The following is a 16,102-nucleotide window of genomic DNA, read 5'->3' as shown; positions in this document are numbered from 1 at the left end:
AACAGGCTGAATATTGTACTGGCCTGTTACGGCCGAGATGAAACCACGGGCCTTTAGCAGGCCAAAATGCATGTTGGGCCTCAATTTTCACTAGTCGTCGACGGGCCTTCAGCAGGCCGAAATGTAGACCGGGCCGTTTTGGGCCCAGTTAGCTCACGGGCCGTTACCAGGCCGAAACATATCTCGGGCCTTAGTTGGCCCACTGATATCATGGGCCTTTAAGAGGCCGAAAGCTTAGCACAGGCATCAACGGCCGAATTACGCGACAGGCCTTTAACAGGCCCAAAGTCACGTTGGGCTTAACTGTTGCCACCTTTAGCACGGGCCGTTAGTGGGCCCGATGTCCCGTCGGGCCATATATGGCCCATGGGCAGCACGGGCCATTCCCAGGCCGAAAGTCACACCGGGCTGAAATGGGCCCATGTCTACATCAGGCCTCTAACAGGCCGAAAGTCACTGGGCTGTAGTTGGGCCCAAATATTCGGCGAACAATTAACGGGCCAGATCTGGCTTCGGGGCGCAAATGGGCCCAAATATTGGGCGAACAATTAACGGGCCAGATCTGGCTTCGGGCCGCAAATGGGCCCAAATATTGGGCGAACAATTAACGGGCCAGATCTGGCTTCGGGCCGTAAATGGGCCCAAATATTGGGCGAACAATTAACGGGCCAGATCTGGCTTCGGGCCGTAAATGGGCCTTTATTAAGCAGGTCGTTATTGGGCTGGCCCACTAGTACCTGATTAAGTTCTACTGGCCTTTGACTGGGCCGGCCTTTTTAACCTATATGGGCCTCTGTTGGGCCCAGCCACGTGTCGACGTATCATAGGCATGTCTCCTCCAATGGACGGGCGACATCTGGCCCACTGACGAGCTGACAGGTGTTCCCTTCGGCCAATCAGAATTTTACACGTGGAAATTTCCCATTGGTCAGGGTTGTTAACGGGTTATCGGATCCAAAATCCGACCCGATAGCTTAACGCCGTTCCGTTACGGTGGATGCCACGTATCGGTCACCCTTGACGAAAGCACTTCTGTGACGCGCGATTTATCGTCATGCAAGTGGACACTTCCGTGATGATAATTTTGGCAATGTCATGGAACACTTCTACGACAGCACAGGTATAACTATCTTGATTCTGTCATAAATTTGTCATGGATGTACATGCATGACAGAAAACGCGACCTACTATGACAAACACGTATCATCACGGAAGTGTATTTTTTTTGTAGTGCGTTCTCCGGAACTATGGAGCGAGCAACAGATTTGTTGGAAATCATACATACAGATGTATGTGGACCGATGAATGTTGAGGCTCGCGGCGGGTATCATTATTTTCTCACCTTCACAGATGATTTAAGCAGATATGGGTATATCTACTTAATGAAACATAAGTCTGAAACATTTGAAAAGTTTAGAGAATTTCAGAGTGAAGTTGAAAATCATCGTAACAAGAAAATAAAATTTCTATGATCTGATCGTGGAGGAGAATATTTGAGTTACGAGTCTGGTCTTCATTTGAAACAATGCGGAATAGTTTCGCAACTCACGCCACCCGGAACACCACAGCGTAATGGTGTGTCCGAACGTCGTAATCGTACTTTACTAGATATGGTGCGATCTATGATGTCTCTTACTGATTTACCGCTATCATTTTGGGGTTATGCTTTAGAGACGGCTGCATTCACATTAAATAGGGCACCATCGAAATCCGTTGAGACGACGCCTTATGAACTGTGGTTTGGCAAGAAACCAAGTTGTCGTTTCTTAAAGTTTGGGGCTGCGATGCTTATGTGAAAAAGCTTCAACCTGATAAGCTCGAACCCAAATCGGAGAAATGTGTCTTCATAGGATACCCAAAGGAAACTGTTGGGTACACCTTCTATCATAGATCTGAAGGCAAGACTTTAATTTGGATCCTTTCTAGAGAAGGAGTTTCTCTCGAAAGAAGTGAGTGGGAGGAAAGTAGAACTTGATGAGGTAACTGTACCTGCTCCCTTATTGGAAAGTAGTTCATCACAGAAACCGGTTCCTGTGACACCTACACCAATTAGTGAGGAAGTTAATGATGATGATCATGAAACTTCAGATCAAGTTGTTACTGAACCTCGTAGGTTAACCAGAGTAAGATCCGCACCAGAGTGGTATGGTAATCCTGTTCTGGAGGTTATGTTACTAGACCATGACGAACCTATGAACTATGAAGAAGCGATGGTGAGCCCAGATTCCGCAAAATGGCTTGAGGCAATGAAATCTGAGATGGGATCCATGTATGAAAACAAAGTGTGGACTTTGGTTGACTTGCCCGATGATCGGCAAGCCATTGAGAATAAATGGATCTTCAAGAAGAAGACTGACGCTGACGGTAATGTTACTGTCTATAAAGCTCGACTTGTTGCGAAAGGTTTTCGACAAGTTCAAGGGATTGACTACGATGAGACTTTCTCACCCGTAGCGATGCTTAAGTCTGTCCGAATCATGTTAGCAATTGCCGCATTTTATGATTATGAAATTTGGCAAATGGATGTCAAAACTGCATTCCTGAATGGATTTCTGGAAGAAGAGTTGTATATGATGCAGCCGGAAGGTTTTGTCGATCCAAAGGGAGCTAACAAAGTGTGCAAGCTCCAGCGATTTATTTATGTTCTGGTGCAAGCCTCTCGGAGTTGGAAAAAACGCTTTGATAGTGTGATCAAAGCATTTGGTTTTATACAGACTTTTGGAGAAGCCTGTATTTACAAGAAAGTGAGTGGGAGCTCTGTAGCATTTTTGATATTATATGTGGATGACATATTGCTGATTGGAAATGATATAGAATTTCTGGATAGCATAAAGGGATACTTGAATAAGAGTTTTTCAATGAAGGACCTCGGTGAAGCTGCTTATATATTGGGCATCAAGATCTATAGAGATAGATCAAGACGCTTAATTGGACTTTCACAAAGCACATACCTTGACAAAGTTTTGAAGAAGTTCAAAATGGATCAAGCAAAGAAAGGGTTCTTGCCTGTGTTACAAGGTGTGAAGTTGAGTAAGACTCAATGCCCGACCACTGCAGAAGATAGAGAGAAGATGAAAGATGTTCCCTATGCTTCAGCCATAGGCTCTATCATGTATGCAATGCTGTGTACCAGACATGATGTGTGCCTTGCTATAAGTTTAGCAGGGAGGTACCAAAGTAATCCAGGAGTGGATCACTGGACAGCGGTCAAGAACATCCTGAAATACCTGAAAAGGACTAAGGATATGTTTCTCGTTTATGGAGGTGACAAAGAGCTAGTCGTAAATGGTTACGTCGATGCAAGCTTTGACACTGATCCGGACGATTCTAAATCGCAAACCGGATACGTGTTTACATTGAACGGTGGAGCTGTCAGTTGGTGCAGCTCTAAACAAAGCGTTGTGGCGGGATCTACGTGTGAAGCGGAGTACATAGCTGCTTCGGAAGCAGCAAATGAAGGAGTTCATATCCGATCGAGGTGTCATACCTAGTGCATCGGGTCCAATGAAAATCTTTTGTGACAATACTGGTGCAATTACTTTGCAAAGGAATCCAGATTTCACAAGAGAACCAAGCACATCAAGAGACGCTTCAACTCCATCCGGGATCTAGTTCAGGTGGGAGACATAGAAATTTGCAAGATACATACGGATCTGAATGTTGCAGACCCGTTGACTAAGCCTCTTCCACGAGCAGAACATGATCAGCACCAAGGCTCCATGGGTGTTAGAATCATTACTGTGTAATCTAGATTATTGACTCTAGTGCAAGTGGGAGACTGAAGGAAATATGCCCTAGAGGCAATAATAAAGTTATTATTTATTTCCTTATATCATGATAAATGTTTATTATTCATGCTAGAATTGTATTAACCGGAAACATAATACTTGTGTGAATACATAGACAAATAGAGTGTCACTAGTATGCCTCTACTTGACTAGCTCGTTGATCAAAGATGGTTATGTTTCCTAGCCATTGAAATGAGTTGTCATTTGATTAACGGGATCACATCATTAGGAGAATGATGTGATTGACTTGACCCATTCCGTTAGCTTAGCACACGATCGTTTAGTATTCTGCTATTGCTTTCTTCATGACTTATACATGTTCCTATGACTATGAGATTATGCAACTCCCGTTTACCGGAGGAACACTTTGTGTGCTACCAAACGTCACAACGTAACTGGGTGATTATAAAGGTGCTCTACAGGTGTCTCCGAAGGTACTTGTTGGGTTGGCGTATTTCGAGATTAGGATTTGTCACTCCGATTGTCAGAGAGGTATCTCTAGGCCCACTCGGTAATGCACATCACTATAAGCCTAGCAAGCATTGCAACTAATGAGTTAGTTGCGGGATGATGTATTACAGAACGAGTAACGGGACTTGCCGGTAACGAGATTGAACTAGGTATTGAGATACCGACGATCGAATCTCGGGCAAGTAACATACCGATGATAAAGGGAACAACGTATGTTGTTATGCGGTCTGACCGATAAAGATCTTCGTAGAATATGTGGGAGCCAATATGAGCATCCAGGTTCCGCTATTGGTTATTGACCGGAGACGTGTCTCGGTCATGTCTACATAGTTCTCGAACCCGTAGGGTCCGCACGCTTAAATTTGATGACGGTTATATTATGAGTTTATGTGTTTTGATGTACCGAAGATAGTTCGGAGTCCCGGATGTGATCACGGACATGACGAGGAGTCTCGAAATTGTCGAGACATAAAGATTGATATATTGGAAGCCTATATTTGGATATCGGAATTGTTCCGGGTGAAATCGGGATTTTACCGGAGTACCGGGGGGTTACCGGAACCCCCCCGGGGGTTTAATGGGCCTACATGGGCCTTAGTGGAGGAGAGGAGGGGCGGCTAGGGCAGGCCGCGCGCCCCCTCCCCCTCTAGTCCGAATTGGACAAGGAGGAGGGCGGCACCCCCCTTTCCTTCCTCTCTCCCTCCTCCTTCCCCCTTCTCCTACTCCAACTAGGAAAGGAGGGAGTCCTACTCCCGGTGCGCCTCCTCCTGGCCGGCCGCCTCTCCCTCCCTTGCTCCTTTATATACGGGGGCAGGGGGCACCCCATAGACACAACAATTGATCTCTTGATCTCTTAGCCGTGTGCGGTGGCCCCCTCCACCATAATCCACCTCGATAATATCGTGGCGGTGCTTAGGCGAAGCCCTGCTTCGGTAGAACATCATCATCGTCACCACGCCGTCGTGCTAACGGAACTCTCCCTCAAAGCTTGGCTGGATCGGAGTTCGAGGGACGTCATCGAGCTGAACGTGTGCTGAACTCGGAGGTGCCATGCGTTCGGTACTTGATCGGTCGGATCGTGAAGGCGTACGACTACATCAACCGCGTTGTACTAACGCTTCCGCTTTCGGTCTACGAGGGTACGTGGACAACACTCTCCCTTCTCGTTGCTATGCATCACCATGATCCTGTGTGTGCGTAGGAATTTTTTTGAAATTACTACGTTCCCCAACAACGACGTGGCTTAGAGTGGCGGCGGCAGCGCCGGCGTTTGGGTTGTGTCTCAGGGGGTTTATCCTCAACTGGATCTTCTTTGTCGTCGTCGTTAGTTTCTTTAGGTGCATCCACCATGTATACATCGTGCGAAGAAGTGGCCGTCCAGCGTCCAGTAAATGGCGGGTTTTGGCCTTGCTCCTCATCGGCATCGTCGTCCATACCGTCGATGTCTTTGGAGCCGTAATCGAGCATGTCGGTTAAGTCCTCGACAGTGGCTATGAAGTGGGTGGCGGGCGGGAAACAAAATTCTCCATCATCAGTCTCCCGTTCGGACCGGACATAGTCCGGCTGTGAGTCCCTCGCCAAGGACAGATTCTTTAATGAGTCTAGCACGTCGCCGAAAGGCGAGTGTCGGAAGATGTCTGCGGCGCTGAATTCGAAGATCGACAATCGATCAAGCTCGGCGTCCGCGGACGCACGTGGTTTGGAACTTACAGCCGGAAACGAGTCCAGAGTTCCGGTGACACAGATATCACATGAGGCTAAGTCTGTGTGCGGCTCCAACGCCGCGGAATACGTGGCCTCCGTGGCGGGGTTAAGCTTCCCGTCCTCGGATGTCACGATTTGCTCCGGATTTAAGGCCAAAGTAGTTACAGGAGCTATCTCCTGGATGTGGTTCGATGATAGATTTAAGTCATGTTCATCGAGGTGAAGGGGAGCGGCTGCCGCGGTCTCGAATCCGTCATAGATCAAGTCTCTGTGGATGTCCGCGACATAATTCAAGCTCCCGAATCTGACCTGATGGCCAGGGGCGTAGCTTTCGATCTGCTCCAGATGGCCAAGCGAGTTGGCCCGCAGTGCGAAGCTGCCGAATACGAAGATCTGTCCGGGGAGGAAGACTTCTCCTTGGACAGCGTTGTTGTAGACGATTGAAGGAGCCCTCAAACCTTTTCAGGACGGCACAGCGGAACTCTCAATGAAAGCACCAATGTCGGTGTCAAAACCGGCGGATCTCGGGTAGGTGGTCCCGAACTGTGCGTCTAGGATCGATGGTAACAGGAGACGGGGGACACGATGTTTACCCAGGTTCGGGCCCTCTTTATGGAGGTAATACCCTACTTCCTGCTTGATTGATCTTGATGAATATGAGTATTACAAGAGTTGATCTACCACGAGATCGTAATGGCTAAACCCTAAAAGTCTAGCCTGTATGACTATGGTAATGAGTATCCTGATCCGGACTAAGCCCTCCGGTTTATATAGACACCGGAGGGATCTAGGGTTACACAAGGTCGGTTACAGAGAAAGGAATCTTCATGTTTGATCGCCAAGCTTGCCTTCCACACAAAGGAGAGTCCCATCCGGACACGGGTGGAGTCTTCGGTCTTCGTATCTTCACAGCCCATCAGTCCGGCCCATGGCTAACAGACCGGACGCCCGAGGACCCCTTAGTCCAGGACTCCCTCACACCCATTTTCACATTCAATTGCACCATCAACATTAATCTTCATCCGATTGTGTTGGAACTGCTTTCTAGTAGCTTACCATTACGTGCATTAGCACTACTCTCGGCAATTTGATGCGACCATTTGGGGATATGTTGCTGCATACATGCTTTCGGAATGTTGCGACGACTTACCTTGAAGAAAATGTTGCGACAATGTTGCAACTAAATAAAGATACAGGTTTGCTAAAGCAGATCCAGATTTGCCCTAAGTATTGCACATATAAGTCATATGCCATTGATTTTACGCGGAGATTCGTACGGATTTTTTTTTCCTTTTCCTTTTAATGCTTGATTAGGTCATTTAGATGTGCAATGTGCAAGGATCTTTTGAAGTGATATCTGGGGCTGCATAACTGAAGAGAAACTACAGGTTGTGTCATAGGATCTTTTATATTATATTATTATAAAAAGAATACATCCACTGTGTCATAGGATGTTTATTTACTGTGGAATCAGTGACTCTGCTTTTTCAATTCAAAATAATAATAACGCCCCTGCTTTGGTCCACATGATCGCGGAATTGACCGCACGGTTTTCAACATGAGCGGAACCACACAAGAGAAAACTTTGCAGATAATACTAGATAACAAGAGCAATATTGATGAAATCAGAGGGAAAGTCCGCATGTTATTCAGAGATACATCAAAGATCAGACGCTGCGAAGTTGTACAGTTTAGGAGGTAAATTACAGCTACGATGTTAACAGAACAACACGATGCTAATAATAGTAGACAGGTTTGTTCTTCCTTCCTTTCTTTCACAGCCTGGATATCTGGAGGGGGACCATGACTTCAGTCATCTCCTCCCTCATCACAATCTTCCCCACCTGGAACAGGTCGGAGATACCGAGCTGCGTCGAGAGGCGCCTTCGGCAGTCCTCTGCAGCGTCGATACCTGACGAATACGCTCCGTGCACAGACCCAGAGTGGTCGATGCAGGCGGCCTCCCCAGCAAAGAACAGGTTGCCCACACGAGCGCAGAATCGCTCATACAGGTCGGCCGGTTTCCCGACCAAGTCGCACGAGTAGGAGCCGAGCGAGTTGGGGTCAGTTCCCCACCGTGAAACCAGATACTGGACCTGCAAATGTGTGACAGTAGCAGTTAGAACTTGCAAGCAACTGTGAAGAATATGAAATTTGCACAACTGGTTGTACTTCAGTCACTGTAGAGAATATGAAAACAAGCAACTAAAGCTTTACCGGCTCGGTGGCCCCTGGTAGCATTCTCCTGAGCTGTGACATGACAAAGTTTACGGATTCTTCGTCTGATAGCTTCTCCATTTCGTATGCGAATCTGCCCGCCACCATGCATACAAGGACTGGATGCCCTGTGGCTTTGTGAAGGTTAAGAAAGTAGCCGCACGCATTCGATGTTTGGGCAACCCTGCCCAGCACTTCTACATTGGGCCAAAATATTGTGTTGAATCTGAGGGCTATCTTGTTCTCGAGGCCGACACCAAGATCAGAGATTGCCGACAGTTTCCAGTCTGGGAGCTCAGGTTCAAACTTGATGATGTTTGCCTTGAGTACACCGAGAGGGACGGTTATTATAGCAGCATCTGCAACAAAGCTTGTCCCGTCTTCCACGCATACGATGACTTTATTATACCGCTGGATGATTTTGGTAACCCTGATCACCAAAAAGAATGTATAAGAAGCCACCTATTTGGGATTGTACTGCCTCACAACTGGTAATCACTGTATCCATGTGAATTGTTGTCCCATGAGGGTATGTCGCTGTGCATACCTGTGGTTCAGGTGGACATCAAGATCTCGAGAGAGAGCTTTGATAACAGGGTCGTAGCCATTCACCATAAGCCCATGTCCACCAGTAAGAACATGTTCCTGTAAATTTGCAAAGCTCAGCACATTGTTCTAGCATAAATGTCCATCCCTGTAGCTCATCTCAGCATGCATTTCTCTGCTGACCTGATGAATATGTAAATACGAATATATCGAATAGTCCTGTATTGCATACCTGATCCCAATTTTTCAAAGATATATTATCCACGTCAGTGGCAAACCATGCTTCCAATCTACAAATGCACCACTGCAATACTTCATACTGCAAACCCTCAAGCCTGTACAGATAAGTGCACATATGTAAGCATTTCACAGCTGCATTAAGATTTCATCATCCCATAACTAGACGAATTTACTGCTACACTCCACTTACTTTAGATGTGGATTTCTGTCAAGCACCATTGAGATGGCTTGAACAAGAGGCATGTCGTTTGCATATTCATCTCTAACTTTCACCGTCTGCGGTATTAACAAGCAGCTTATAATTTATTCAATGACACAATAGGAAGAAAACATGTAAATGCAAATGATTGCAATACCTCCTTCAGAATCTGCTCAAATATTTCCCCAACTTTGGTTACTATCTCCTGGGGAATTTGACGACCATCTTTATCAAAGAGCGCGTAGCTAATAAGAAAACAAGAAACAGTAAGAAAATGAAAACAAATCTATTTAACGGAGCATACACATTGGTATCATGGATGATGAATCACCTCTCCAAATCATGGTCATAAAGCACAGAGTTATCACCACTGGTGCGATATAATCTAAGCCCAAGAAGCCTAATCAATGGCGCCAAAGAATTCTCATTGCAAACACCATGCAACCTGAATAATCACATGATAAAGCCATGAGATCACTCGGCTAAAATCAATGCAAGGTGGAGAAACACAACCTAATACTAGTTTTAGGATGCAACTAACCAAGATGCTCCCATGTCAATTGGGCAGCCAAAAGAATAGTCAGTATGCACACGGCCACCAAGTCGCTCCCGCGACTCTAGCAATGTGACCTGTAGGTGTGTAACTATATATAATTAAAAGGGTCTGAAACCATTAAAACACTAACTGTTTTACACTCTACAGAATGTGGAACATGAAGATTTCATTTATTTTTTCCTCCTGCAAGGAGAATTTACCTTAAATGAAGCATTTGACAAGGCACGAGCAGATGCAATGCCTGAAATCCCTCCACCAATCACAATTACAGAAGGGGGAGAAGCTTTTTGCCCATCAATGTGCTGAACGAAAAGACCTGGAATCATGAAGAAACAGAGTATAAGATTTAACATCGTAAAACCAATGAAAGCATTTACCCTAGAATCACGTATTTGGTATTTCTGAAACTACCTGTATAAGCACATACCAAAATTTCCACCTATATGTGTTTATTTTCTACTGACCAATTGTTTGTTAAATCTGCAACTGGTCTTGGTTGTCTGTTCTAGCATTTGAAAAGCCACCTGAAAAGGACTGCTTCTTAGGGGGTGACAAAAGAATTGTTCAGGAATATGCCTCAAGGGATATATTCTGATTTGCAGAAAGAGAGTCTAGTGATGGAAGAAACAAGATCAACCTAAACGGTCCCAAGAATAAATTCGACCGCAGCAATATAGATTAACCGATGAAGCGGCATATCCTAAAAAAACAAGAATAAGGAGCAAATTGACCTGGGATGCTGTCCCCCATTTTGTCTTCTTCCAAGCACAAAAGTGCTTTTCTTACACCGTTTAGTGGCCTCAGTTTATGGAACCTTCTTCTACATCCCTTTCTCTGATTCTATCACAATTCCTTGGTTTGCTTCCAATATTTATTGTTCTAAATTCAGCTAGTATCACGCATTCACAGTATTTTTCAACCATCTACCTGAACAAGCATGCACATGCCAAAATTTCCACTCAGTGCACTATGTGGGTTAATTTATACTGCTGACCAAATGTTTGTTAAATCTGCAAGTGGTCATAGTTGTCCGTTCTAGTATATGAAAAGCCACCTGAATAGGACTGCCCTTTTGAGAATGACATAATAATTGTTCAGGAATATGCGGCGAGTGATTTATTCTGTCTGGTTGATTAGCACCAAGAGAGTTGGAACAATATCAGCCTGAGCAATCCCTAGAATTTATTCGATCCGCAGCAATATGGATTTACCGATGCAGCGGCATATGCTACAAAAAAAAAGGCGAACAAGAATGAGAAGCAAATAGACATTGGATGCTTCCCCCCATTCTGCCTTCTTGCAAACGCAAAAGTGCTTAATTTTTTCAACTTTCTAGTGGCCTCTGTTTTATGGAACCTTCTTCTACATCCCTTTCACGGTTTCACTTTCCCGTCGCCATCCCAGTCCCTTGCTTTTTACATGTAACATTCTCTGTTTCTATATCATAGTTCCTGTTTCTATCACAATTCATTGCTTTGCTTGTAATATTCACTCTTCTAGATTCTCATCGACCGACCAACGGCACTTTTATTTGTCTACCGTAAGGCGGCGATTTCAGTTGAGGTCCAAAAATATCTCCTTGTTTCATAAGAAAATAAACAGCTCGGCTGATCAATCATACTAAGACTCATCATTTGACAATAAAAAAAGAAATCATTTTTATGATGATTGGTCCCGGAGATGAGTGGTGGTCCCTGAAATATCAACATCAAATGAATCTGAAGAACAATTCTGGTCCAATAATTTTTGCCCCTTTTAAGCGCTGGAGAAGACACTAAACTGTCACAGACAGGGTCAATTAGCATGATTGGGACGTCAGTCCACTGCCTACGACAGAGACATTTCACCCGATAAACATGGATTCACAATTAATTAGTACTGGTAAATAATTACCCAACACACCGCTGGAAACAATGTACAATTACGTAGTGGAATAAATGCAGTGCGAACTGCGAAAAGTAAGAGCTTTCTCCACACTGACGCAACACTGAACACATCAAAACTGGAAAGGAAATCTACGCAAGAAACAACAATATATTTTGAGGAAGGAAACAGGAAAATGGGAGGGGCGGAGTGTTTTGGTCGGGCACGCACCTCCGGCGGCGAAGCCATTCGGCGGCTGGTCCATCCTCGGAGACGCGTGGTCGGACGAGCCCAGCTGCAGCGCGACGGCGACGGCGACGGCGGCGGCGAGGAGGATCGGGTCGAATCGGAACAGAGTCAGAGAGAGATCGGAGAGTGTGGTCGATCCGGGCGGGAACGGGCTGGCGGGAGGCTAGCAATTAGAGGAGGAGGAGAGGGAGTGGTCGCGGCCGCCACGTATAGGAAGCGAGAGGTAGAAGACGAAGACGAGGAGGCCGTCCATGGGGCCGCCGACGCCGACGCTGGCTGCTGCTGCTGCGGTGGTGGTGCTCGGCGCCTCGCGGAGGTCCCCTCTCATACCCAAAACGGCCCGTCACCGGTGGCGCCCGCACCGGCGATCCCTTCGCGCGGAGCCACGCCGCCGATCGCGCCGGTGGTGGTGGAGGAGGAGGAGAGCGCGCGAAGGTGCGTGTGCGTGCGTGGATGGGTGGGAGCGAGTGCGAGAGGGAGGTGCCGGTGCACGGTTGGGCTGCTGCTTGGCCGAGACGGGGCTGTGTTGTGTTCGGTTTCGTTGGTTGGTTTGTTGGTGCGGGTCGGGTGCGAGGAAGGTTCGTTTTATAGCCAGCGAGACGAGAGGTGGTGTTTTTGCGTGTGCGCGCCCGGGGAGTTGGGTTATTGCCGCCGGGACGACACGATGCGTGTGGCTTATACTAAGAGTGGAGTGTGGTGCGGGACTACGGTGGAACGCCATGCCGTTTAAGCGCCCGTGCTCCAATTTACGTGAGGGCGTCTATACAAAATGTTGCATTGCTTGATGATGATGATGATGTTCAAGCCATGACAAGTGTTTGATACTCGGGTCTTTGATGTGTCCAATGGGATTTTCACAGCCTCGCCTTTTTCTTCTTCTTTTTGCTCCCTTGTTGAAGTCGGAGCTGCCAAGGCGGAGTCGAGAATGATGATGGCAAGCGGTGAGCGGTCTGGTTGCAGTGGCCCAGACCGGCATGAGCTTTGCTCTTCTGGTCCCTTTCCAAGTTCTTCGTCGGAATCGGAGATGCCTTGTTGCTGATGTGCATGGTCGATTGGATGGCATGAGCTGCACGCATATGTTGTGATGACCGCATCATCGATGGGCGCCTACAGTAAATGTCGGATTCTGGTTGGTTCATATTTGACGAGGATGACATTTTAGGTAACCACCACGTTACTTGTCTTCTCTAGATGTGTATATGATCTAGAATTTGTTGGTAGTCAGGGTCGGTTTGGTGTGCGGTGTTGTTTGATTTTTATGTTGCATAATGGCCATTGTGGATGTTTATCTTGGTTTTCGTCTGGTTTTCATACAATTAGTTGGATAGTTCTCTCATGCCAACCAATAATGGTAATAACGTGCCTTGTTCCCTAATTAAAAAAAACTCGACCGTGGCGTGGACACTCACGCATGACATCCTTTTTTTCAAAGACGATAACCTAGGGGCGGATTGGGAGGGGGGGGGGGGGTGCCATGGCACCACCTCCATAATTGCAAAATACTTTTTCTATCTATCTAACACTAAACATTTACTCCATCCGTCCCATAATATAAGAGAGTAACAAGTTAATGCTATTTTAAGACTTTGTTACGATTATGATGATATTTTTTAAACCATGCAAGAGGTTGCATGTATTATATTAAAAAAAGTGTTGAAAACCGGGTAAAAAATTATCCTATATGAATAAACGACTAGGACTCGCATCCACCCATTTGGCGTCGGGCTTATCCATGCCCCATTTGTAATTGGCATATGTGACTGGCTCTGCTGACCAGATGAGCAACATCAAAAACCTCAGGTGCAAGTTCCTCCACCGAAGCACCTTGAATCCATACGATATGCAATCTCAGCAAGAGTTCTATTTGGTCAAAAACCTCGTGGAGGAACTTGCACCCAAACGCGCCACCAAAGATGTCCAACAAATACATTGCAGCGGAGATATTGTTTTGACTTGCCTTGAGGAAGAGTATAAATATCAGCTATTCGCAAAGGAAAAAAGAGTATGAATATCAGCATAGATGATATCTAGACCTAATTATACTATTTGTAGTGTAATTTTGGACAAAAAAAAAATTGTGGCACCCCAATGATAAGATTCGGTCTGCCACTGCGCCAGGCCTTTTATAGGTTTTGATTGATGAGATGATCCGGCTAGGTATGTGTGTTTGAACCAACACGTACATACAAACCCCCGGCCGGGCCCGCCCACCAGCCGCATGCAGGTTCATGATCTGCCGATTGAATCGGCGCGTTTCGATGGTCACTGCTCCTCACCTCGCCGTTATACGTGCAGGTACGAGTATGGGGATCTTCTTTTTTGAACACAGTACAGATGCAAGCGAACATATACACACGCATACATTCATCCCTATGAATGCACATACGCATACCCTATCCCTATGAGCATCTTTGAAAGACTGAGCCGGCGTATCATCTTGAAATTTACGAAGTCGCCGTAGGCACCTTGTCATCGACGGGAACATCTCCTCCCACTGAATGCGCATCGCCGAAAATCCTGAAATAAATCCAGAAATAAATGCGAGCATTAGGACTTGAACCCCAGTGGGTTAGGAATACCACAGTCTCTCTAACCATCCAACTACGGGTTGGTTCACAGTATGAGGATCTTCTAAAAAAGAGTCTTCGGTTAGAGTGGCGGCAATGATCGGTCACGAACGCGTCCACCAAGAGCGGCGTACGCAAGGTCGCGCACACCTTCCGACGGAATCATGGTGATCCGCTGGTGCTCACCACGTACCCGTACCGTACGTACGTGACGCCAAAGGCACCTCCCGGGTGGTGATGGTGCCGGCCCGACGTAGCTGCCTGGAACACCATCTGCGTGGTTGGTTGTTGCGTGGGCACTGCATGAACACGTACGTACACATAGATATTTTGAGCTAGGACTAGGAGGAAAAGCAAGGCAGAGGACAGGCGTACCCGCACGCCCATACCCCATACCCAGACCAGATTTGCCAGCCAAAAGACCCACCCGGGGCTAGCTAGTACTACTATGGTCTATGGACCACTCCACTCGGCCCCTGCAACTACTAGCATGCATGACCGCCGGCCTCTACTGTATATGGGCATCAGCGACGTCCGCCTTTTGCTTTCTTTCTTGGCAAAGTCTATTGGAGGAGTACCATATAGGAGTAGTGGTACTGTTACTATGACTGGAATCCAAGCGAGAAAGATAGGCACTTCCACAAGTCTACCCGGCGACGAGTCTAGTCTACGTACAGTACCAACCAACGCTCCTCCTCTCTCATTCGGTGTGGATCAATCTACAAAAGTGACGTGTTGAATCGCCTGCCCGTCGGGGCATATCTAATGACGATTGCCCCACGGCCAAGCACACCAATCCACATGCCGCGCGAGTGATTACGGCCGTCCATCGGCCACCGGCATAATCTAGCTATATTGCCGCGTGATGTTGCCAATTTGCCATGTTGGGCAACAACAATGATCGAGGCGAGGCGAGGTGAGAGAAGACAAGAGACTGGAGCTGGACCTGGATCGGTTGTCTGCTTGCTCTGTCCTACCTACAGATTCCCCCTATGGCAGCTGCTCCTGCTCCTCCTCCTCGTCAACCCAGCTCAGCTACTAAGGGCACGTACAAAGGAAGCATCACCTTGGTGATGCCTCACCTCTTCCACCTAGATAAATTTGAATGGAGCTATGGTTTGTGCCACAATCACTCAACGGAGGCTATTTTTTTGATGTCATCATCTTATTTTTTCTCTCTCTCACCCACCTTTCAACACATGCAATCTCCAAGCTCTGGTCCTGAACTAAGCAGAGCTACAAAGCTCACACCGCGTCGCCTGATCAGCTGCCTCGCTGCTTTTGTCAGGGAGGAGGCTAGCTCCTCTGCAGGAGTCCGTCTCTCTCTGCAAGCAGCACGTTTGGTGGAGGTGGCGTTCAGCATGTTGATGTGGCGCCTGGGGCATCCGTCCAGCGTGGCCCATTGGCCATGCCCTAAGGCCAACTCCACCGTGCGACCCCATCCTGTCCGCGCGCGTCCGTTTGAGATAAAACGTACGAACCAGACGGCCCAGCGCGCAGGAGCAAACGGACTTTTGTCCGCTTTCGACTCATCCTCGGCTCAAGTTTGCGCCGATTTTGGGATGAAACGGACAGCGTGCGGACGGGCGGGACGCGCGCGCTTGTCCTCCCCTGACCCGCCTGTCGGTGGCACAAAGCAAAACCCTCCGGCGCCCCGTTTGGCGCCCCATAGAGGCGAGGCGAGAGAGGACAAGAGACGGGA

General features: G+C 47.2%; 1 protein-coding gene across 2 annotated transcripts; it reads right to left on the bottom strand.

Moving 5' to 3' along the window:
* Nucleotides 1-7,558: 7,558 nt before the first annotated feature.
* Nucleotides 7,559-12,408, bottom strand: LOC123055127 (polyamine oxidase 5). Of its 2 annotated transcripts, XM_044479067.1 has the most exons (11): nt 11,816-12,408; nt 10,133-10,245; nt 9,922-10,037; nt 9,707-9,795; nt 9,497-9,610; nt 9,323-9,410; nt 9,157-9,242; nt 8,959-9,061; nt 8,728-8,825; nt 8,181-8,610; nt 7,559-8,059 (listed from the first exon to the last, which is right to left on the bottom strand). In XM_044479067.1, exons 4-11 carry the CDS (start codon nt 9,718-9,720, stop codon nt 7,739-7,741), a joined length of 1,254 nt encoding a protein of 417 aa, XP_044335002.1. In that variant the 5' UTR covers nt 9,721-9,795; nt 9,922-10,037; nt 10,133-10,245; nt 11,816-12,408; the 3' UTR covers nt 7,559-7,738. The 2 variants fall into 2 exon arrangements, with proteins under 2 accessions (XP_044335002.1, XP_044335001.1); XM_044479066.1 differs by lacking the exon at nt 10,133-10,245.
* Between the last annotated feature and the right edge of the window lie 3,694 nt (nt 12,409-16,102).

The sequence above is a fragment of the Triticum aestivum genome, chromosome 2D (genome assembly GCF_018294505.1).
Source record: "Triticum aestivum cultivar Chinese Spring chromosome 2D, IWGSC CS RefSeq v2.1, whole genome shotgun sequence".
Taxonomy (NCBI): Eukaryota; Viridiplantae; Streptophyta; class Magnoliopsida; order Poales; family Poaceae; genus Triticum; species Triticum aestivum.
The sequence above is the reverse complement of the archived record's forward strand: the minus strand, read 5'-3'. Positions and strand labels throughout refer to the sequence as shown.